Below are 23,198 nucleotides of genomic sequence, written 5' to 3'. Positions count from 1 at the left end.
TTAAATCAATCATACTGAACCATGCTAAATTAGATAATTATTGTCTCTATCAGTTCCATTGACTTAGCACCTTGTAAAAATCCTTTGTTTCAAGTTCAGAGTTCTGGCCCATAACAGTTATAGAATAATTTTTATTGTTTTCTGAACTTGAAAATCTTCTATAAATATAAACATTTCTAGAGAAAATCATATATGAAATTATAAATCTATTACACCTTGATTTATAGACATGTGTGTGTGTGTATAAACAAATTTAAATTTTCAAACAGAATATCCAAGAGACATTTCAAACTCAACATGTAAACAATTAAACTCGTTATCTTTCCCCCAAAATTCTCCCTTCTTTCCAAGGCACTACCATCCTGCCAGGTGCTTAATCTTGTTATTATTCTGGACTCCTCAGTCTCCTTCATTACACACATCTCATCACTGGCCAAATCTTGCCATTCCTACCTTTATAACATCTTTTGCATTCAGCCCTCTTCCTCCACTCACATAGCTCCCACTTTAGTTTGAGAGCTCATCATCTCTCATCTTTTTCAATAACCTCTTAATTGATCTCCAAATTTCCTGTTCCTCCAACCAACATTTAATTTTCTTTCTTTCTTTTTTTTTCATAATTATAACTTTTTATTGACAGAGCCCATGCCTGGGTAATTTTTTTACAGTATTATCCCTTGCACTCACTTCTGTTCCCACTTTTCCCCTCCCTCCCTCCACCCCCTCCTCCAGATGGCAAGCAGTCCTATACATGTTAAATATCAACATTTAATTTTCTTAAATACTGATCTGACTATGTCATGCCTCTGCTCAATCAAAACTAGTGGTTTCCTATTACCGTTAGAATAAAAAAAATGAAGTCTTCTATTTGACTTTTAAAATCCTACAAACTTAGCTCCAACCTATCTTTCCAGTCTCCTTAGTCAGAAAAGAAGGCCTAGGGCTGGATTTGGAAGAACATCCAGAGGTGGGGGTTTGTTATACCTGAGGAGGCAGGAACTGAAAGGGTGACCAGACAGAAAGGAGAAAAATCAGAAAGTGTAATTCCAGGAGAATTCAGTGAGGTGAGAGTCTCAAGAAGGAGAAGATGGTTAATGTCAGAAGCAGTGGATGGGCATTCAGATTTAGCATTTAAGAGATCATTGGCCATTCTGGAGAGAGCAATCAGAAGCTGATCTGCAAAAAGGCTGAGGGTTTGCTGAGATCAGTGAAAGCACACAGCTTTTTCAGGCAGTTTAGCTGACAAGGAGTAGAAAAAAGGAAATAGGAGGATAGCTTGAATGGATGGTAGAGTTTAATGAAGGTCCCTTAAAGACAAGAGGAATATGAGAAGGAGCCAGTTGAACTATATTCAGTTTTACTTGTAATATATTTTTGTATATAAGATAAATTTATATTTTGGAATACCATGTTCCTAAATTTCCTTTCTTCCTTCTTTCCTTCCTTCCTCCCTTCCTTCCTCTCTCTCTTTCTCTCCCTCCCAAATTTTGTGTGATATTGACTGACTCCTGGGTTCTTGAACTCTTTTCTGGCTGTGAACAATATTTTTTCTTTGATTTGGAAGCATTGGTTTTTGGCTGGCATCTTCCTGGGAGTTTTCATTTTGGAGTTTCTTTCAAAAAATCATTGGTGGATTCCTATTTTTACTTTGCCTTCTACTTCTAATAGAATTGGACAGTTTTTGTTTATTATATTTTGGATGGCATGCTTTTTTGGTTATGGTTTTCAGAGAGTATGTTCTTAGATTTTTTTCTATTTGATCTACTTTCTGACAACTTCAGTTGTTTTTGAAAGTAAATAACTATATATTTTCTTTTTCTTTTTAAGTAATTTTTTAAATAACTTTTTATTGACAGAACCATGCCAGGATAATTTTTTACAACATTATCCCTTGTACTCACTTCTGTTCCGATTTTTCCCCTCCCTCCCTCCACCCCCTCCCCCAGATGGCAAGCAGTCCTTTACATGTTAAATAGGTTACAATAACTATATATTTTCTAATATTTTTGTCTACTTTTTGATTTTGCTCTAATAATTTTTTTCATGTAGTCATTGAAATGTTTGGTATACTCCAATTTTTAGTCTTTTACTTGGATAAAATTCTCTAGCTATTATTCTAAGCTATTCATTCATTCCCTTTTATCTAAACCTCTTCTTTCACCGATAATTTCATTTTTTATTGCTTAATTTCTTCCAGATACTTTGATAGTCCTTGTGGCCAAGTCAACTTTTGCCTTGAAGTTCTGGTCATGTGGCTGTTAGGGAATTACTTTCTTTTTCTGGGTTCATCCCTTATGTATCCCTGGATCCATGATATGTCTTCATGGTAGTTGGTACCCTTTTCTGATACTCATGTTTTCAGGTCCATTTCTTTGTTTGAGATTTTGCCTAGGGCAGAACTTCACTCTTGTACTCCTGGGTGGGGTGGGTAAGCCCTGTTTGGGTCTTTTGTTGATTTGCTGAGCTCTTGTGCTGGCTTAGTTTCTAAAACTTAGCCCTATACCTGATCAAATTCAGGCCCTTCAAAAATGCTCATTGATTGCTGCCTGTCTTCCACTTATTGTAGTATTTCTTTACTGGTTTCCCTGGATCTACTAGGCTCAGAGTGTGCTTCAGACTTCAGGACCTTCCAGGCCTTGGACTTTCAAATCAAAGTGAAGTGAGTTTCTGGCACCGCTAGTGATGAAGTTTGGCACTAAATGATGAGATTGAGATAGCAATTCCTTGTTCAAAATATGTTTAAAATAATTCACAATGGCCTTCTCTTTGCCAAAAGGTATCTTTATTTATGAGAAGAGGTTATGGTCAAAATGAAGAGACTCCAAGAGTGGCAAATACGAAATAGATCCCGGAGAGCATATATAGCAAGGAAAGGAATTTTAACAACAATAAAGGAGAAGATAAATTCCCCAGTGGAACTCACAATTAATTAGGAGAAAGAGAATACACCATAAGGTGGGAGTGCACCACTGACAGGCAGGCTAAATCCAAAGAGGAATTTGGCATCCTAAAAGAATTGGTAAGCTTTTCCCATTGATAAATGATCAAAGGATATGAACAGATAATTTTCAGATGACAAAATTAAAACCATCTATAGTTATAGGAAAATAATGCTTTCAATCATTATTGATTAGATAAATGCAAATTAAAACAACTCTGAGGTATTACCCCACACCTCTCAGATTGGCTAAAATGACAGGGAAAGGTAATGATAAATGTTGAAAGGGTTGTGGGGAAACTGGAACACTAATACATTGTTGGTGGAGTTGTGAACTGATCCAATCATTCTGGAGAGCAATTTGGAACTATGGCCAAAGGGCTATCAAACTATATACCCTTTGACCCAGTAGTGCCATCACTGGGTCTGTCTCCTAAAGAGATCATAAAGGAGGGAAAGGGACCCATATGTGCAAAAATGATTATAGCAGCCCTTTTTGTGGTAGCAAAGAATTGGAAAATGAATAGATGCCCACTAATTGGAGAATGGCTGGACAGGTTGTGTATATGAATGTGCCATGACCAACTACAAAAGGCTTGGTTCTTCTCAGTGGTTCAATGATCCAAAGCAATTCCAATAGACTTTGGTCAGAAAATACCATATTCATACATAAAAAGAACTAAGGAGACTGAATGTAAATCAGTATAGTCTATGTTCACTTCTTTTTTCTGTTTTTTTTTTCTTTCCATAGCTTTTTTTTCTGTTTTGATTTTTCTCTCCCAACATAATTCGTAAAGCAATGTGCACTAAAAATAAATAAATAAATAAATAGTTTTGAAAAAGAGTTAGTTAGCTATAACAAGGAGAAAAGCATCACAAAGCATGGAAGAGGGGGATGAGAAGAAAGACAGTATGAGGCAGAATGCTATGGTGGGCTGTCCCCAAGGAAGGAAACTCCAAATGGGTCACAAAATGTCAGACATGACTGAAAAATGACTGAACAACATCAACAGATTTTCATTAAAGCATACCCTTTTTATTATAATGATCATCAATATTAAATAATGTCAAATTATCTTGTAACCTGCTAACCTATTCCCAATTTCAATTAATCAGCACGTTTCATCTTGAGTCCCAGATATCTCATTCTGTTGTCTGTTCCCTGAAAACATCTCTTGGACATTGAATAGGCTTTATCCAAAGAGTAGCTCTGAAGGAATCTTCTAGATCTGCTTCTTTGGTTCTAAGTTACTTGCAGAGATTGTGAGGTAATTCTGCTAAAACCTTCTGGTAACAAGACTCAATACAATTTAGTAGTCTCTCAAATTTGCTTTTCCAGTAACTAGTTCTTGTGGTAAGAACTAACTCAAAACTTATGCATCTAACCCTAATAACAACAGAGTTCTAAGAACAATACATCAGGAACCTACAATTCACCAGAATCTTCAGAGAGTTTCTGTTTTTATATACCTCTTGCTCTTCTTCTCTTTATTCACTCTCTGTCTCTGATATAGACAGTTTCATCTATTAGCTGAAGGAAGAGGATCTGGCTTGAGAAATGAACTTCTTATTCCAGATAGGGACTTTGAAAAAGGGAAAAAAGGACGTGATTTACAATTCTTTACAATTACAAATGCAATTTTACATGTTAAAAAAACCTAATCCAATTTTGAGAACTTATTATTAAAATATATTCAAGATCTGTATGTCTCACTAGAAACATTTTCAAGCCTTGTATGTGTATGTATATGTATATAGATATATAATATCTCTTAGTTCTTTCAGAAAACAATCTAATCTTGTTCCCTTCTCAAAGTTTGCTATGTATTATATTTCATAACGTTTACATCTTTGTCTCATGCTCCCTTTTTGAGTTTGTACATGTCTATATATACAGACATGCCACATACACTCATAAACAAATACATATATATGTTATATATATACATACAATATACATGTGTGTGTTTTGTGTGTATAATCCTCATATCTTGAAGGAATGAGATACTTTAAGGATATCAGTCTTATACATGAATATATAACTGTTATCAAGGGAATGGCAAGTCTAAGAACTCATTTATCTAGTTGCATAAGATATGGAGTTGATCATAAATGCAGATTAAAAATAATAAGATCTTTCATGCTTGAATCCTATTGTAGTAACTCATATATTTTGGTATTGGTCTTTAAACTTTTAGTCTTTTAACTAATAGTTTTAATATTAAAACGATAAATATGTCCACTGTTCATCTGTCCTGATTATAGAAATTTGTTATGAAATAAAAGGAGGTACATGGTTATGACAGTATGAAGACTGTCCCTTCAAATGCTCAGACTAATCTGACATAAACTATAATGGGGGAAACTCCCTTAACTCTGTTTGATACTGGGTAAAAGTCATGGTTAACAGTTCATTATGCAGCAAAGTTCCACATTATTCACAGGGTATCATAGCCAACCTCAGAATTAGCCAGATGGGAAATTTTCATGTTTAGAAAGGAAATAGCACAATGGGAAATTGAATCAAGAGGAGCCTATCTTTGCTTACAGTACAAGGTCTCACCCTCAACTTTCCCCAGGGATAGATACAACTTGCAACAAGAAACTTTTAGACTTCACTTCTTTTGGATAGCAAATGCTATTCCCCTTGGATATCAGACTATTGGCTTCATGACAATTTAGGCAATTATACCTGAAATTAGAATTTAGAACCATGTTAAATTATAGCCCCAAGAGAATTTACCTCAAAGAACAAAATTCCGCTAATAACATTATTATTATTTTTCTCATGTCATAATTATGAGCACATATAAGGACATTTTATTTATTCTTCATTTATAAAGTTTCCACACATAAAATGAGTACATGATAGTTGTCTCAAGACCCCAGAAAAATTCTGGGTGCCACAAGCCCCCAATCTGTATTGCTTGTTAACTCAAAAGGCAAAATTAAGGTCTTTGAATTTCAGATTTTTGGTGCTAAGTTGGCTCAAAATTGTAACTTCAATACATAGTATTTATTAACAGTTACAATTTCATAATTGTCATAAATGATAATCAAATTATTTGTTCCTTTTAGAACAAAATATACCTCATTAGATAATTAATAGTTTTCAAACATTTTGGTCACATTCTTTTAACACCTTAATTCACAATCTAACAGCATCCAGATTAAAAAAGAAGTGACTTTTCTAACAGCAATTCTGATACAATGTTTCCCCAAATTTCACAATATAAGAAAAAGCATCGAAGCACAATAATAACATACAAAATAGCATGTATTTTAAAACATGAAAAAAGTGATTACCAGTCGGATGACATCAATTCATTCAAATGTATTTCTAAATTATCTTACATAGAGAATCATTCATTTTATCACTGCTGACATTCTACACTGATTGCTTTCAAGACTAATATAGAATACTTATATTTACCAACATTTATAGTGTTTACCATGTGCCAGGCACTGTACTAAACACTTTACAGTTATTATTTTTTTTCATCCTCACAACAACCTTGGAATATGGGTGCTATTATTATCATCATCTCCTTTACAGATTAGGAAACTGAGCAGAGATGAAGTAACTTGTTTAAGTTCACATAGATAATACATTTCTGAGCCAAGATTTGATCTCATATTTTTTTGATCCATGCATTTTTCTTGCATGTTGCCTTAGTGACAAATAGCGAATGCATTTTGCATTGTTTTGATCTGCCACAGTTATCCTAATAAGAAAACATATCTATTTATTTTCTTTTTTTCTTTTTTCTTTTGGATATCTATTTATTTTCCAGACAAACTTCAGCCAAATTATATCTGGATTTATAATCACTACTGCTAATATTCAAAAGCTCAGTTTCCCAAGGGTCATTAGCTGCCAGCACCTCAAATTCGGGACCCACTGTTTTCATTTAGCTCACATTTAAAAGAAAATTGTGATGGCACTCTCAACTCCCTGGTAGACCATTTTGATTCCTTAAAATCATCCAGTGAGCCAAATCAGTCCCTTTGTGTTCTAGTGTAACTCACCCAGTTACTTTAAGAAGGTGTCATAAAATGCATTACTCACTCTTCCTTGAGACACCTTTTCAGTTTTAATCCCAGAAGCATTAGCTAAAGGAAGGCTAATAGAAAGAGACTGTACTGTGGTAGGCTCACATTCTTATCTCCCCTCTGTTGGAGCGCCCCAAATCCTAAGGATTGGCATACTGTCTGTCTGAAATTGCTAATAGGTGTTTTCTCTAAAAATATCTCAAATCCTTCTTATCTCAATGGAATCAAACCCTTCTCAAGCCCTCTTTTTAAATTTTTCCCTTTATCCTTATATAATCAAAGTGGACTTTGATTAAAGCCTATCTAATTTGAGATATATGAAGTATACCTGGGGTAAGAGCTTTCTGTACCCCTTTCAGGACTGCTCATTGACTTTTGGCATCCAACTCTCTCCTGTGAATTCAAGGAGCTGTAGCTCACTCAGTGGCCACACCCTGGTAAAACTGTCTCCTCTGGGAGATAAACTAAACCAGGTTGGAGACCAACAGGCTTACCTGTTGTGTGAATTAAGGGGAGTCTACCCCAACCTTGAAGACTTTCCCTGGAGGAATGGATAGAGGACACAGTTTGTTCCAATGGCCATGGAGGTGATTGAAATGCAGTAGAGTGCTTAGAGCTTGATCAGAAATCAAAGATACCAAGGTTATCCACTTCATCCTGGGGCATCTTCAGATATTTTGACTTTTGTCTTGCCCCTGGGCTTCAGTGACTGGAAGAGAGTGTTAAGCTGATGACCTTGTGCCTTCTGCTTCACTTAACTCTAATTCATGTGCAAGTCAAGACATTACCCTGAGATGTCATTGGCTCTCTTTAAAAACAAATAATCCACAAAAAACAACGAAACTGACCTTTTATTTTACTCACTGATTCGTCCTTATTTCTCTTTACTCTACTACTTTCTTAAATCCATCTCATTTATTAATCATATTCTAGTTTAACATTTTACTGAATAGTTTATTTCAACTTAGGTGACTTTGCTACTAATTTACTTAAAACAATTGAATTCTGTTGAATCATTTTACACAAACTTCAGTTCTGCATATTCTCTAATCACCTTTTACCAAGCAATGCATCTATGCCTTCCTGGAAGGGCAGAGAGTAGAGTGCTGTTTGCAAATAATCTTAATCCTAGCTTCAAGCTTCCGAAATTCACTAGTGTTTTTAGCAATTACCATGATTTAGAAGTTTATGGTGAAGATACTACATTTCACTTCCAATTTTTTGTTTTTAATTAGTTTGTAATGCTGTAAATTTCTATGAACCAAGAAAAAAGATTTCCTTCTCTTTCTTGTCTGTCTTTATCTCTGCATCTCCAACCTTGCCAATGTTGTAAAGGTGGAAAGAATCTCACAATTTTTTTTCCTCCTTACTTATCATTGAAAACCTAATAAAAAAAAAATCAGTGAGTCCCTGCTTAATAATGCTGACAGCTAGGAGAGCTGTTTTTAGCCTCTAACTTTCTCCCTTTCTTTGCAGTCTCACAGCAATTTTTTAAAAAATAGGTCATGAGGTGTTCCCCTCTAAAGTTCTCTGAGGTAAAAGACCTTGTGTGCACTAGTGAACTACCTCAAACCCACTTCAGTCCCTGAATCATCACAACAAAGATTTACTTCCTTCTTCTCTCATTACTCCCTACAAAAGCCGTTTCTTAAGAGTGCCATGTTTTGGTCTGGTTTTTTTTTTTTTTTTCTGGCCTATAGTTTTTTCACATGCACAGCAGGTAATAATCAAAGGTTCCATATTTATCTGGTCAAATTTGTTTGCATAATTATCCAAACTGAGCTTTACCATTCGAGTTGTATTAAAAAATTGGCAAGTTTTTCAAGTCCCAAGCTTTACTAGTTTGCCTAATAGGGAGTCAGCAGGAGGCCTGCTCCCTCCCAATTCTATATAAATACAGAGGAGTACTTTTTGCCTTTTGGTAATCTTTTGGTGCAGAGGAGGACCATTATTCACCTTCTTCCATGAGCACCTCTTCTTTTCCTCCTGCACAAATAAGAAAGAATCAAAATTTTTATTGGACATCTATTTCTCCTTATCTTTCCTGAACCTGAGGAGTTTAATTTTCTGACCACTTCATGGCTGATTAACTGCTGAAAGAATCCACTATGACCCTTAATCAAAATCTGCGTGTCAGTTGCAGTATTGAATGGTGGGCTCACCCAGTGATAACATCCATTCTGCTGTGATCAAAATTATTAAAGGATATACTAGTTTGGACTTTATGCTGGGCAATTTAAGTTAACCTCAGGAAATAAGACAAAAGGAATCTGTTGGTACACCAAGGCATCAAGGAGTTGGCGTTATCTGACCTAAAGTATATAATCTTAAAAATTATTTTCCTCATTAAAAAGATAATAGCCAACTAAAATAAGATTTAAAGGCCAGTTTTGACATCCCCAAAATTACATATATATATATATATATATTATATATATATATATATATATATATCTTTAACTCAGTGATCCTACTATTAAGCATGTATCCTGGAAAGATCAAAGAGCCTTAAGTAAATACACAAATTCACACACATATGCACACATACACATACATGCTCTTACAGTAGCAAAGAAGTGGAAACCAAGTGGGTACCCCTTATTTGGGAAATGACTAAATGAAATGTTATATGAATGCAATGGTATATTATTGTGCAATAGAAATAATGAAAGAAATAATGTCAGAGAAATTAGAAAGATCTATATGACTGGTACATAACAAAGTTAGGAGAACCAAGAGAACACTTTATATAATGACTGCAGTATTGCCCCCAAAAAATAATTAAAGAGACTCTACAGATCTGATTAGTACAGTGAATAATCGTGATTCTAGAAGATTGATGATCAGTCACCACAAAACTGATGATGAATCAGGCTTCCCATCTGTTGGCAGAGAGATGGTAGACACACTTAACTTTTTCCTATATAATTGTTTTAGATTTAAAAACTTCATATGGAGTTTTAATTGCTAAGTTCATTCATATTTTTACAGACTTATGTGTGAAATACAGACTCATGCATGAAAATATAATTTTTAATAGGTAAATATTGGGAAGATGGATTCCCCCATTGAAAAGTGGAACCTAATCATAGGCAACTTGGCACTAAAACAGGTAAGTAGGTAATTTACATATAGTATTTCATTCATTAAGACCTGCAATTGTAGGACCTGATATTACTAATGCAAATAAAATTCTTTAACTTTTACATTATTTCAATATATTGAAACACAATTTAATATGTTGACAAAGATTCATTAAGTGGACCCTCATAATCTCTGAGCATTAACCTATTTAGGTTAACTGATCTATTTTCTCTTGCCGGTTAGGATTAATGAATTTTGTGGATAGATTCCTTCAGTGGATCTGTCATGTCCTTGGTGATCAGTGTGGGTATTTTCTTCTCTGGTTTGGATTACAGCCTTATTCACCATTCTCATTTTGTGTGATATATTTTCATGGGTAGTTCTAATATTTTATGAACACCAATGCAGCACTTGGACTCACTGTCTTTTTATGTGTTTATATCTATATTTATATAGATGTAGATACAGATCGATCTAGATATAGTCTATCACTCTCTCCCTCTAAAGAGAGAGGGGAAGGTAGGAGAGGGGGAAAGAGGGGGGAGGAGAGGGAAAGAGGGAGAGCAGAATATGAGGGATTGAGAAAGAGAGAGAGAGAGAGAGAGAGAGAGAGAGAGAGAGAGAAAGTCAGAAATAAGACAGACAGAATCAGAAATAGAGAGAGAGAGACAGAAAGAGATAGAGACACAGAGAAATCCAGAGAGAGACAGAGCTCCAAAGAGAGAGGCAGACAGACACACACACACAGAAAGAGATCCAAAGAGAGACAGAGATAAAGAGACAAAGACAGAGAGAAGGAGAGAGAGAGAGAGAGACAGATCCAGAGAGAGCGATCCAGAGAGCGAGAGAGAGAGGGAACTAAAGAGAGAGAAACAAAAGGATCCAAAGAGAAAGACAGAGAGATCCTGAGACAGCTAGACAAAGAGAGAGACAGAGATAGAAAGAGATAGAGACAAAGAGATAGAAAGAGAGAGAGAGACAGAGAGAGAGAGAGAGAGAGAGAGAGAGAGAGAGAGATAAAGATCCAGAGAGAGACAGAGCTCCAGAAAGAGAAACAGACAGACAGACACAGACACACACATACAGATCCAGAGAGAGATAGAGATAGAGAGACAAAGACAGAGAGAGAGAGACAGAGATCCAGAGAGAGAGAGAAGAGAGAGCAATCCAGAGAGAAACAGAGGAAACAAAAGGATCCAAAGAGAAAGACAGAGAGATCCAGAGAGAGACAGACAAAGAGATAGAAAGAGACAGAGACAGACAGATGGAGACAGAGAGAGAGAGAGAGAGAGAGAGAGAGAGAGAGAGAGAGAGAGAGAGAGAGAGAGAGAGAAAGGCTTCTGAGGGAAGCATAGAAGGTGACTTAGGACTCTAGGAAGCAGAGAATGAGCAGTGCTACTGCTTCTTGATCTCACCCAAATGAACATTCTCCATTCTCCTGTAGTGTTAGCTCTCAGCTCTTCCACAATTTATCTGTTGATTTTGTTCATGTTCTTCCCCACTTCCTTCACTGAAAATCCACTCAGTATTCCTGGGATTTCCTTTAGATCTTTGCCAGTTTGGCAGGTTTCAAGGCAGCGTGGGAACTATCCATCTCTTTGACCTTTTTCTCCCTATAAAACTGTCTTCTCTCCCATTCTTATCATAGATTTCCCGTAATTACTGGTCAAGAATAGCCGTTGTTCTTTGTGGTTACAAAATTTTATAACTCCGTTATTATATTTTATAATTAAGTCAGTCTTGAGCTAGATAACCCAAGGCTTATTAAACCCATTTTACAGATGAGTAAATTGATGCTCAGAGAGGTTAAGGCATGCTGACTATCACACAGTGAGTGTATGTCAGGCAGGGCTTGAATCTGGATCTTCTCTTTTTAAGTTCAAACACTCTTACATCTATATTTTTGAATTGGGGGGGATTTTAAAAACTATTAAAGGATATTAAACTAAAGTTTAGCAGTTTCTTTGAAAGATTATGTAGCTGGAGTCATGTGTACAATAATTTTTCTTCATTTCCTGTGTGAGAGATTTATGACTTTCACAAAAATACTTATGAATGTGGGCACTTCACAGAGCATCTCAGCTGAATGGAATCTTGTTCCCCCTCCTCAGGTTCAGGCCACAGTGGTTGGTTTTCTCGCCGCCGTGGCAGCGATCATCCTGGGCTGGATTCCAGAAGGGAGATACCGCCTCGATCATTCCATCCTACTGTGTGCCAGCAGTGTGGCCACTGCCTTCATTGCATCTCTCTTGCAGGGTGAGAAACTGCTTTGTAAACACCTATGGTCTTTCAAACGATGATCAGTAATTCATGTCTGTTTCACTTAGGATTGAAATCATATTTGTTTTTCATGTGTGAAAAGTCCATTTTTTAGCCTTTAAGATTTTGAGAGCTGGCTGGAAGTAGTCTGGAATAGTTTGGACCTCCTCATGGTATAAATGACAGTTCTGAAAAAGATTCAAGAAAATGCTCTAAACATCGAATTTCCCGATAGGGTGTTTCAGTTAAATTAATTGAGAAAGCTTTGATGGAAAATGTCCAGAAGTTTTCCTGGCAAAGTGTATTTAAATTACAACAAGGATTCCAGGAATTCTACACAGTTTCAAGGACAGTTTCTGTGGTGAGAAGAAAAAACGTTGCAGATTTTACAACAACTTTGAAGTATTTCTCTGGCAATGACATTGCACTTCTCACAATATGTTGTTGGCTACTGAATTTTCAAGGCCCCTGATTTTTAATGATTAATCAACTAAAACAGAATTTTTCTTTGAATCATAGAATCTGAGTTGAAAGGGACCTTAAAAGTAATCTAACTATGGAGTTATTTTTCTTCATTTTTCTTTATTCATGCAAAATCTCCAGGAGAGAAATATCTTTGAATAAAAACCATGAAGCCATAACTTTTAGTATTTGAAAATATTTGCCATTTCTTTGTTCTTGAATAACCAGTAAGTTTCAACCTAAAAGATTCTAGGGCCAAGTGAACACATAAATAAACAAGTTAGTTTCTGGAAACTTAAAAATTTAATAAATTTAAACTTTAATAAAAATGGAAAATATTTTTCCAGGCCATAGTAACTCTTAAAAGCCACTCTACAAAGTTAACATCATTAAGTGGGGAGTAAGGAAAGTTTTATGAAGTGGAGAGTGACAAGGTCTTTTGGCCTATGTCTTTGTTTTGGTGGCTATATCAAGGATGGAGTAGAAAAGCAAGAGATGGGAGCAGGGAGAGCAGCTACGGGATTGTTCCAGTGGTTTGGGTAGAGGTCATGTGGGAACTAGGTTCTATTAGCAGAAATAAGAAAGTTGAGAAGAGGGGCAAGATGGGGAGGGGAAACATGTTGAATTGTTCTGGATCTGTTGAATTTGAGGTGATGGCTGATTGTTTAGGAGGAAGTGTGAAGATCCCAGGTGAACATGGAGAAAGAGATTTCAGGGGAGAATGGAGCCTCTTTGGGTAGATTTCATAGTCATCCATATACCTGGCACACAGGACTTATTGAATTGAATTGATTTGAATATAGTTAATAATGTAATCTGTGGGAACAGAAGAACTCTGCAAAGGAGAAAAAAGAAAAAGAACAAGGGAGATGGTGAGACAGAGACTTAGAGATGGCAGTAGGATCCTTGAAACTGAAGTAGGTGCAGTTGGGCAGGTGGGCTGGGATTAGGAGAAAGGACTGACTCTGGGAGAGGGGGCAGGTGTTGAAGACTGGCCTTCAACAGGGAGGATGGAGTTAACTTCTGGATTTTGATTGCTGAGGCCTTTGGCAGCCCTGGGGAAAGCTGTCTGTGAATAGAGGGATGGGTTAGATATAGATGCAAGAAACACTTGAGGAAAACCGAGGAAATGAAGGTGGCCAGCTACACTATCTCTAGAAGTAGAGCATTGAACAACAGACAAGAACAACAGCTTGAGGAGACATCAGGGTAAGGGACTTTTTTTAGGATATGAGAGATCTGAACATATTTGTAGGGAAGGGGAAGATGAGGAATTTTATTTCGGACTTGATTGGTATCAGATTTACAAGTGGGAAGGGAGTGAGCATTCATTATTGCCTGCTTTGTGCCAAGTGGGGCAGCCAGGCGATGCCAGAGTGCATGGACCACGGGGCTGGGGACAAGACTCATCTTCCTGAGTTCAAATCCTGCCTGAGACTCTTACGAATTGAGTGACCCTGTCTGCCTCAGTTTCCTCATATGTAAAGTGAGCTGGAGAAATAGGTGGCCAATCACTCCAGTATCTTTGCTAAGAAATCCCAAACGGAGTCATAAAGACATGACTGATAACAACAAATGTGTTAGGTTCTATGCTGAACACTTTACAATATTTGATACTTATCTGGTATTACTTCATTTGATCCTCAAAACAATCCTTGTTTTCTTTATTCTTCACAACAATGAGGGAGGTGCTGTTCTATGTGGCATTTTACAGATGAATAAACTGAGGTTGCAAGACCCTGTGACTTACTAGTCGCTAGTCATTTTATTTGGGTAAATCTGTGGCAAGATTTGAACTTGTGCCTCCCTGTTTCCAAATCCAGCAATCAAGAGACCCCTTGAATTTGAGTCTTTCTAATAACAAGGTCAGGGCCCTATTGAATTTGCCATCTAGATCCCATGGGAAACTTAAACCCTGTTATATGTTATATCTTGACATTCCTGCAGTATCTATTAAATTTGATTAGTCAACCATTTATGAAAGGTTCCCCATCTGTAGAGAGTTGCTTTTTGATCCAGATTGAATCTAACCTCACAATTCTCAGGAACCAATGTTCCAGCATCCCCTAGTGACTTTTGCCTAGTCCTAGTGTCTCAAAGTAGATGTCCCAAAAGGTCACTTCGTCCAACCTGGACCTGAACAGGAATCCTTGCTGTCTCAACCTTTCTTGAACTCTCCCATGATGGGGGATTCCTTTGTAATTCTGATTGATGATTTTTTTTTCCTGTAGATGAGTATCTTTAAAAAAATAAAAAGTTTTCAAAGCTCTTTGTATTTGTTTTGCCATCTAGGATTCATCATTGCTTCCTCGTTCTGAATATTTCAAAATTTAGATTGGTGTAACCAGATTGATTTCTTGCTGTTTTTTCCCCCAAGTTACTCACACACATAAACATGACCCACTTTTCTTGGTTGCTCCCAATGACTGCTTTCTTTTGAGATTTGGAATAAGAATATTGGACCATGAAGCCTTTGCATAAATTAAATCCAAGTTACATATTGTAGCAAATTTGAATTTTCCATCTGAATGTTGTTTTTCAGCATCTGCATGCATTTAATTTATTTCTCCAGATTTACAAAGTAACAGTCTCTTACTAGATAACTCATCACTGAACATCTTAGAAAATAATGGATGAAAGAAAATGTTTATCTCAACGGGGACCTTCATTTAGAATCGTTAGAAGGCATTTTTGCCAAAACATTTTCTTTATGCCTTTTGCTTAAGTCATCTAATCGAGACAGATTGGTTGTTTGGCTCCAGAGATGAACGCGCCTATTTCAGTTTCCCATACAACTCTAAGAACCGGAGGGGTTTTCTAGGATCATAGGAAAAAAGAGTCTTGATATGAATGATACAAACTGATCTTATTTCTTTTAGGGATAATAATGGTTGGCGTCATCGTTGGCTCGAAGAAGACTGGTATCAACCCGGACAATGTGGCCACTCCGATTGCTGCTAGTTTTGGGGACCTCATTACTCTGGCCATATTAGCCTGGATAAGTCAGGGTCTTTACGCCTGCCTTGGTAAGTAGTCTTAAAAATAGGATAAAGATGTGTGACAATAATAATTATAATATCATTCCTATGCTAGTTACTTGTAAAATTAGCTTTTGTTGCTCTAAGTAAAATGATTTATTAACCTGATTAAATGCTGTGCCAGGTGATGGACATCTCCAAGTTTCCAAAGCTTTGCTACCTCAAAGAGAGTTCCTATAGATAATTTTGTGCTAATGGGATCTTTTTCTTTTCCTTTGGTGTCTTTGGGGGTGTCTCTTGCCTTCTCAGTAAGTGGGGAAAATTGGTGGCAGGAAGGAGATAATTTGGAACTGAACAGAAAACAAAACATTTAAAATAAAAAATGTATTAGTATTGTGACTCCTATTTTATAAAAGGGGAAACAGAGGCTCAGAGAGGTCACCAGGAGTAATCACATGCCAGGGACCCCAAATGACATCTTGCTGCAAATTGAGCTCACATTCTTCTCAGCTGTTCTCCGAGTCTTAGGTGGAAACTGCAAACTCTGCAGGAACTAACTTACGGTGGTGAGTCGTTTAGTTTAGTAACAAACCAAGGTGTTCATCTGTAATCCTTTTTTAAGTTCTTCAGCAAATCTCCTCTCAGGATTGGTTCTGGAGGATCTTGGAGACTTTGTAGTACAATTCTGTCCTTTTCCATCATCCCCTGCCCCCAGCTTGTTCGCCCCTTGTCCCCCCCCTTGGACAGTGAGTTCTTTGGGACTGGTCTTGCCTCAGTTTGGCTCCCAGCACCGTGCCTGGGTTCAGTAGGTGCTTAATAAATGCCTTGTCATTTGACGGTTTTTCTGTAGGTTTATTGGGTCATGGTTTGGCTTTGTCTTTTGGTGTTCAAAGTATTTCTTGGCAAAGCATTTGACTGTAAATGGGGTCGTGGGATCTAGACCTCAGAGCGGCCTTAGAGAGGGCCTGAGGCAGGACTAGGGTGCTGAGCAGAGATGGGGCCCAGGTTCATGCTGGGGTCTCTGACGCTCTGGGGAAAAGTCCTCATCTTCAGTGGAGCTGAGAGTGTCAGCCTTAGACACTCTCAAGGAGTGGGGGGGGGGGAGGACGGGAGGGAAGGGAGCCGTGGTCTCCCTGTGACCGTCCAGTTCTCTGAGACTCAGGGCTGGCCTCCCTTGGAGAGGTACTGACCCCCTGGGGAATCCAGGGCCAGGAGGCTTGTGGGGCTGCTCAGGGCCCTCCACGGATCCCATCACTTCCTGGAGCCCCGGCCTCCAACTTGTGCAGTTACAGGCAGCCCCAGGCCTTCAGGGCACCCCTCTTTAACCCCATATACCCGCCTTGGTGGAATCTTGTTACTGTCCATCTTTAAGCCAGCCGACCGAGGCTGAGACTGCGTCTGGCTTTGAATGTTCCTAGCCAGCCGTGTTCCCTGAGTCACTCACCTGCTGCCTGCCTCAGTTTCCTCAGGTGTAGAATGGGGATACTAAGAGCACTTACCCCTGGGGTCATTGTGAGGGCCACATTGTCCTTGGGCTGTTTGTCACTCGTGCCTGATTCTGCGTGACCATTTGGGGCCTTTAAAGGCAATTAAAAAGGGGCCCTGCCCATCCACCCCCAAAGTACTTGTGGTGAATGGCATTCATTCCCGCGCTTTGGGGTTTTCTTGGCAAAGACAGAGCCCAATTCACAGATGAGGAAACTGAGGCAAAGAGGGAGAAGTGACTGGCCAGAGTCCCACTGCTAGTAAGGCTGGATCTGAACTCCAGGCCAGCGCTCTGGGCCCCGTGGCGCCCCCCAGCAGCCGTGAGCACCCAGGGAGCCGCCTGGGAAAGCTCGTGAGACTTTAGGGCTCCTTCAGCAGCTGTCATGTTGGGGCCTTGAGGTCCTCAGCACCCAGAAGGCGCTCAGCACATACCCTGGCCCTCAGATAGGAAAACTCGGTCATAAGGAAAACTGAGATCCGGGACGTTCTAGGCTCTCTCCGCTGCGCTCCCTGCTGGAGAGAGAGTATGGGACAGAGGCTTTCTGAGGATACAGCCTCCGGGCGCCTCCCCCTCCGGCCTCAGGCACCTCCCCCTCCGGGCCCAAGCACCTCCCCCTCCGGGCTTAAGCACCTCCCCCTCTGGGCCCAAGCACCTCCCCCTCCGAGCCCAAGCACCTCCCCCTCCGGGCTTAAGCACCTCCCCCTCCGGGCCCAAGCATCTCCCAATCTGGGCCCAAGCACCTCCCCCTCCGGGCCCAAGCACCTCCCCCTCCGGGCCCAAGCACCTCCCCCTCCGGCTTAAGCACCTCTCCCTCCGGGCCCAAGCACCTCCCCCTCCGGGCTTAAGCACCTCCCCCTCTGGGCCCAAGCACCTCCCCCTCCGGGCTTAAGCACCTCCCCCTCCGGGCCCAGGCACCTCCCCCTCCGGGCCCAGGCACCTCCCCCTCCGGGCCTAGACTCCCTAAAGCTAAGGCAGGCGGCATTTCCCAGCTCCTCCCATTGGTACAGGGATCCCGCAGCCTAGAGGTTAGGGTTGGCGCAGGAGGCCAGTAGGTGGCGCTTTCTGGGCTCCTGGGGTGGCTCTCCTCCTCCCACTGGCCGGGCCCTCCCAGGCTGATCAGCGTGGGCACTTTTCCCTTGCACGCTCAGAATGCGGAGGCAGCCAGCAGGGGCGCGGCCGTATCTCTTGTACAACCCAGGGAAACTGATTCAGCCCATGACCCAAGTGCCCAAGGGGCGTCAGCGGCCGGGCTGCGGCCCACCTTGTCCCCCCTCAAGCAGAAGGAAAGTGAATATGGCGGGGAGGGGGGGGAAACGGGGCCTCCTTCAGCCTAAGCTCGGGTTCTCCTGAAAGAATGGTCCCTCCATTTCTGGTCAAGTATTTCCTGAGGAGTTCTCCTCCCCATGGTCTGATTCCTTCTGTTAATTGAGGCACTTGGCCTATGTAGTGCTGAAAACACTCAATAACTTTCGTTTGTGGCAGTTAGGATTTAAATCTGGAAAGGAGATTGAGCCTTGAAATGTTCCTCTTTAAAGGCAATTAATTAAAAAGGGGTTCTGCCCCTCCATGCCCAAAATACTTTTTTGTCCAATGAATGCCATTCTGGCAGTTTCTACTTTCTTGCATTGACAGGATATTAGGGCTAGAAAGGGCCTCAGTGATGCTATGGTCTTAGTTCCTCCCTTGTCAGATAAGGAAACTGAGGACCCAAGGGTTGCCCAAGCACCTAATAAGTGGCAGAATGGGAGAAGGAGCGATCATCCCCTACTTGTACTCATTCATAAGGTCGTTGTTATATTTCCCTTAGAGGTACAGGGAATATATATATGTGTGTATATATATAATGTATATGTATATCTGTAGGGGTTAAGTGACTTGCCCAGGGTCACACAGCTAGGAAGTGTTAAGTGTCTGAGGGCAGATTTGAACTCAGGTCTTCCTGCCTTAGGGGCTGGTGCTCTAGCCACTGCGCCACCTAACTGCCCCTATAGGGAATATATTACCATGACAAGTTAACATCTTTGCTTCTCTTCCTTATATGCATATTTTTAAACCAAGATGTTGGTGCATGTTTACTTAGAAAGGGTTAATATAAAAAAATCTACTTCACTGAAGTGATGGCTAGCTTTTAGCAACTTCTCTAGTGATTTTCCTGACTTCCCAGTTTTAAGCTAGTTCTTGATGGCTGTAAGGTAATGTTCTCAAGGTTGCAGCCCAGCTTTATCCAGCGTGTCCTTTGGGAATCACTCCCATACCGGGATTATTAAAGCTCTGTCTCCTTCCCCCTTTACACAGATCTAAGGAGGTCACTTTGTAAATAAAGTACTAGGGAGAACTTTGGTGGTGTTCCATTTAAACCGATTTAAACACTCATCGATTTGGACGGTCACACAGGAAAGGTAAATATGTGAAAACCGTTGTTAAGTCATCACAGATACATTTCCCAGTCTGAAGCTTGAAGGCAATGAATGATGCCCTGAAAGGCCCTTCCAGACGGAACCCATGCAGTGACAGCTGGGAAGTGCTTTCAGCAGAGGGAGCTGGATGTCACGGAAGATGGATGTGAAGTCAAAATAGAGAAATATGGCCTGTGCTTTGTTCAGAGAGTCCATATTGTAGTTGTCTTTATCTTGGCAATTAGCCCTTACCTTCCTGGAGTGACAAAGAGCTTTCCACCCCTTCTCTCATTTGTTCCTAACACTGTTACCTGCCTCTGTCTCCCTCCTGGGAGACTCTCTCCTCTGTATCTTTGCCCTTTGGTTTTCATCAATAGAACATCATCCATTTTCTGCCCACTAGATGGAGGTATCCTCCCAGACTCTGTCCTGTAACATTCTCTTCTCAGTCTCATAGTCTTCTTCCTCTCCCTTCCCATCCATTCAGTTGCTAAGTCCTGTCCCTTTTCTCTCTGTGACATAACTTGGATTTCCCCTTCTCTCCATCCTTCACAACTACCATTCCAAGTTTCTCCTAAACTTTTCCAGGTAGCCTTCGATTAGAATACTCCCCCTAGTTTCTCTCCTCTCCAACCCATCCTCCACAGAGCTGCCTTAATAATTTTCCTAAAGCACAAATATGCTCATATCATTCTTTTCCTCAAGAAGCTTTTGGGGGTCACCGTTGCTTCCAGATTCAATTTTTAAGGCCCTGGCTCTCTCTGCTTTTCTAGGCCCACTTGACTTTACTCTCTGTCCTTCCTGCTCCATTTTCCATCCACACTTGCCTACTTTTTCCTTAAGCCTGGCTTTCCAGATACTCAGGCCATTCCTCATTTAATTCTTGAAATGCATGCCCTCCTTGTCTGAGCCTCCCAGGATTTCTAGCTCCCAGAGACCTCCCTAAGACCTCTGGGATGCCCTTTCAGAGTCCCCTCACTGTTAGTGTTCTCTTCTTTGTCACATGAACACATCCATAATTTATTTATGCATTCTATATCCCCTGGAAAAATGGAAGCTCCATCATATCCAGGTTGTTTTTTTTTCATTTTGTCTCTGTATTCCTAGCACAGTGCATCAGTTTCTCAGAGTAGATGAGAGTTGCAGCAGATAATTTAAGAGTTATTATACGCTTTGTACCTATTCAGAAATAATCACTCAGACTTGATGAATATTAGGCAGCTTCAAAGCAATGAGACCCAAACCCAGGGCTCTGGTGCCATATTACACTAAATAGTGAAATGCAAAGAGATTTTTTTAAAATAGTAAATAGTATTTTATTTTTTCTAATTATGAGTAAAGATAGGTTTCAACAATCATTTTAATAAGATTTTTGAGTTTTTATTTTTTTCTGTCTTCCTTCTTCCTCGCTCCCCAAGACAACAAGCAATCTGACATAGAATATACATTTGCAATCATATAAACATATTTCTGCATTAGTAATGTAGAAAGAAGAAATAAGACAAAAGGGGAAAACCACAAGAAAGAAAAAAAAAAAAAGTGAAAACATTATGCTTCAATCTACATTTAGACTCTATAGTTTTTTTTAATCTGGATGTGGATGGCATTTTCCATCACAAGTCTTTTGAAATTGTTTTGGATCACTGTATTGCTGAGAAGAGTTAAGACCATCGTAATCAATCATCACACAATGCTCTCCTGGTTCTGCTCACTTCACTCAACATTAATTCATGTAAGTCTTTCCAGGTTTTTCTGAAATCTTCCTGCTCATCATTTTTATAGAACAATAGCATTCTGTAACATTCATATACCACAACTGGTTCAACTGTTCCCCAACTGTTGGGCACTCCTTCAATTCCAATTCTGTTTTTGCTAAAAGAGCTGCTACATATATTTATGTACATATAAGTCCTTTCCCCTTATTTAAGATCTTTTGGGATTACAGACCTAGTAGTGATATTTCTGGATCAAAGGATATATATATATAGCTTGATTTGGACATAGTTCCAGATTGCTTTTCAGAATGATTGGATTAGTTCACAACTCTACCAATAATGCATTAGTATCCCAATTTTCCCACATGTTCTCCAACATTTATCATTTTCCTTTTATGTCATATTAGCCAATGTGATATAGCCAAAACAGAGTTGTTTTAATTTGCATTTCTCTAATCAATAGTGATTTAGAGCATTTTTTTGTAACTATGTATAGTTTGAATTTCTTCATCAGAAAACTGCCTGTTCTTATCCTTTGGCCATTTATCAGTTGGAGAATTACTTATATTCTTATAGAGAATTTTTTCTCTTAAGATGTTGTGACGCTTTTTATTCTTGACTTGGCAGCTAATTAATTTTTTTTTTATAAAGCCCTTTCCTCTCCCCTATTAAACTTATTTTTGTGACAAAGAAAATTAGTTTAAGCAAAAATAATGACTGCATCCATTGATGATGAAGTTATTATATTTAAAGTTGCAGCGAATTTGATAAGCATCCTAGATGTTCTGGAAGGCTATTTCTAGTTAATGCAAATTATTATATTAACTGGGAGCTCATCTGTCAGGCTGTTAATTTAGAAGGAAGAAGTTATTTTGTACATTCAATTGATGCCATAGGCATGGTTAGTTTTAAGTTAATGATATCTCTTTGCAGGATTATATCATTAGTGGTTCTTAAGTTCCTTCTTTTAATATTCATCATCTATAAAAGAGCTTATCTCTAAGAAAAACAATGTTTCTTTATTGGACAGTTTATTCTAGCCATAATCATTTTGATGAAATGTGGTTGTTTGGATATAGTATAACCATGCAGGTTCTTCCTGATGCTCTGATGCTGTTTGGTAGGACCAGGAATATTACATTTTACAGACTCTTAAAATAGAACAGAATGATTATAAAACACTTTGGCAAGGCATATTGTACCAAAATTTCCCCACAACTTCCATACTTAAATTTCTCATAGTGAAGTTTAAAAACATGGACAATTCAGTTATTTAACAAAAAAACTTAATTCAGTATTAGCTGCTGCAGTGAACTCCTTTCTTTGAAGGATTGGGATTTGAAAGAATAGTTTCTTTAATCTTTGGCTTTATTCTTTATTCATTTTACCTTAAATGTTTAAAGATGTTTTCCTTCTCACATTAGGATAGATTACTGACCAGTTTGAATTAGATGCAGTTTTTACTTTCAGTGTTCCTTTTCCTTGGGTTCTTCAAAGTTGACAGTTACTTGTAAATAATGTAATTCTTCCTGACTAAGAATCTTAGTTCCATTCTTAGCCAGAAATATTGGCGTATTGTGTCCAATTCTAAATGCCCCATTTTAGGAGGGACATAGGTTTATTGGAGCATGTCTAGAATAAGTCAGAATAGTGACCCAGTTAAAAGAACTGGGGATTCTTAGCCCTGAGGACTGACAGGGATGGTGGGAGGAGTGAAAGATATATAACAGTTGTCTTCAGATAGTTGAAAGATTGTCAGGTAGAAAGGGATTCTGCTTAGGTCCAAAGGCAGGACTAGGAAGAGTAAATTGAAGCTTAATTTAAGCT

General features: G+C 39.0%; 1 protein-coding gene across 4 annotated transcripts in view; it reads left to right on the top strand.

Moving 5' to 3' along the window:
- The window catches only part of SLC41A2 (solute carrier family 41 member 2), a 133,306-nt gene that overhangs the window by 52,680 nt on the left and 57,428 nt on the right, over positions 1-23,198 (top strand). For all 4 annotated transcript variants that reach the window (XM_051961323.1, XM_051961322.1, XM_051961324.1 and 1 more), the window contains exons 4-6: positions 10,032-10,103; positions 12,187-12,331; positions 15,676-15,822. In XM_051961323.1, coding sequence (XP_051817283.1) covers positions 10,032-10,103; positions 12,187-12,331; positions 15,676-15,822 — 364 coding nt within the window. The remainder of the gene's footprint in view (positions 1-10,031; positions 10,104-12,186; positions 12,332-15,675; positions 15,823-23,198) is intronic.

Source organism: Antechinus flavipes, chromosome 5, assembly GCF_016432865.1.
Source record: "Antechinus flavipes isolate AdamAnt ecotype Samford, QLD, Australia chromosome 5, AdamAnt_v2, whole genome shotgun sequence".
NCBI lineage: Eukaryota > Metazoa > Chordata > Mammalia > Dasyuromorphia > Dasyuridae > Antechinus > Antechinus flavipes.
This window is presented reverse-complemented; position numbering and strand designations above follow the sequence as displayed.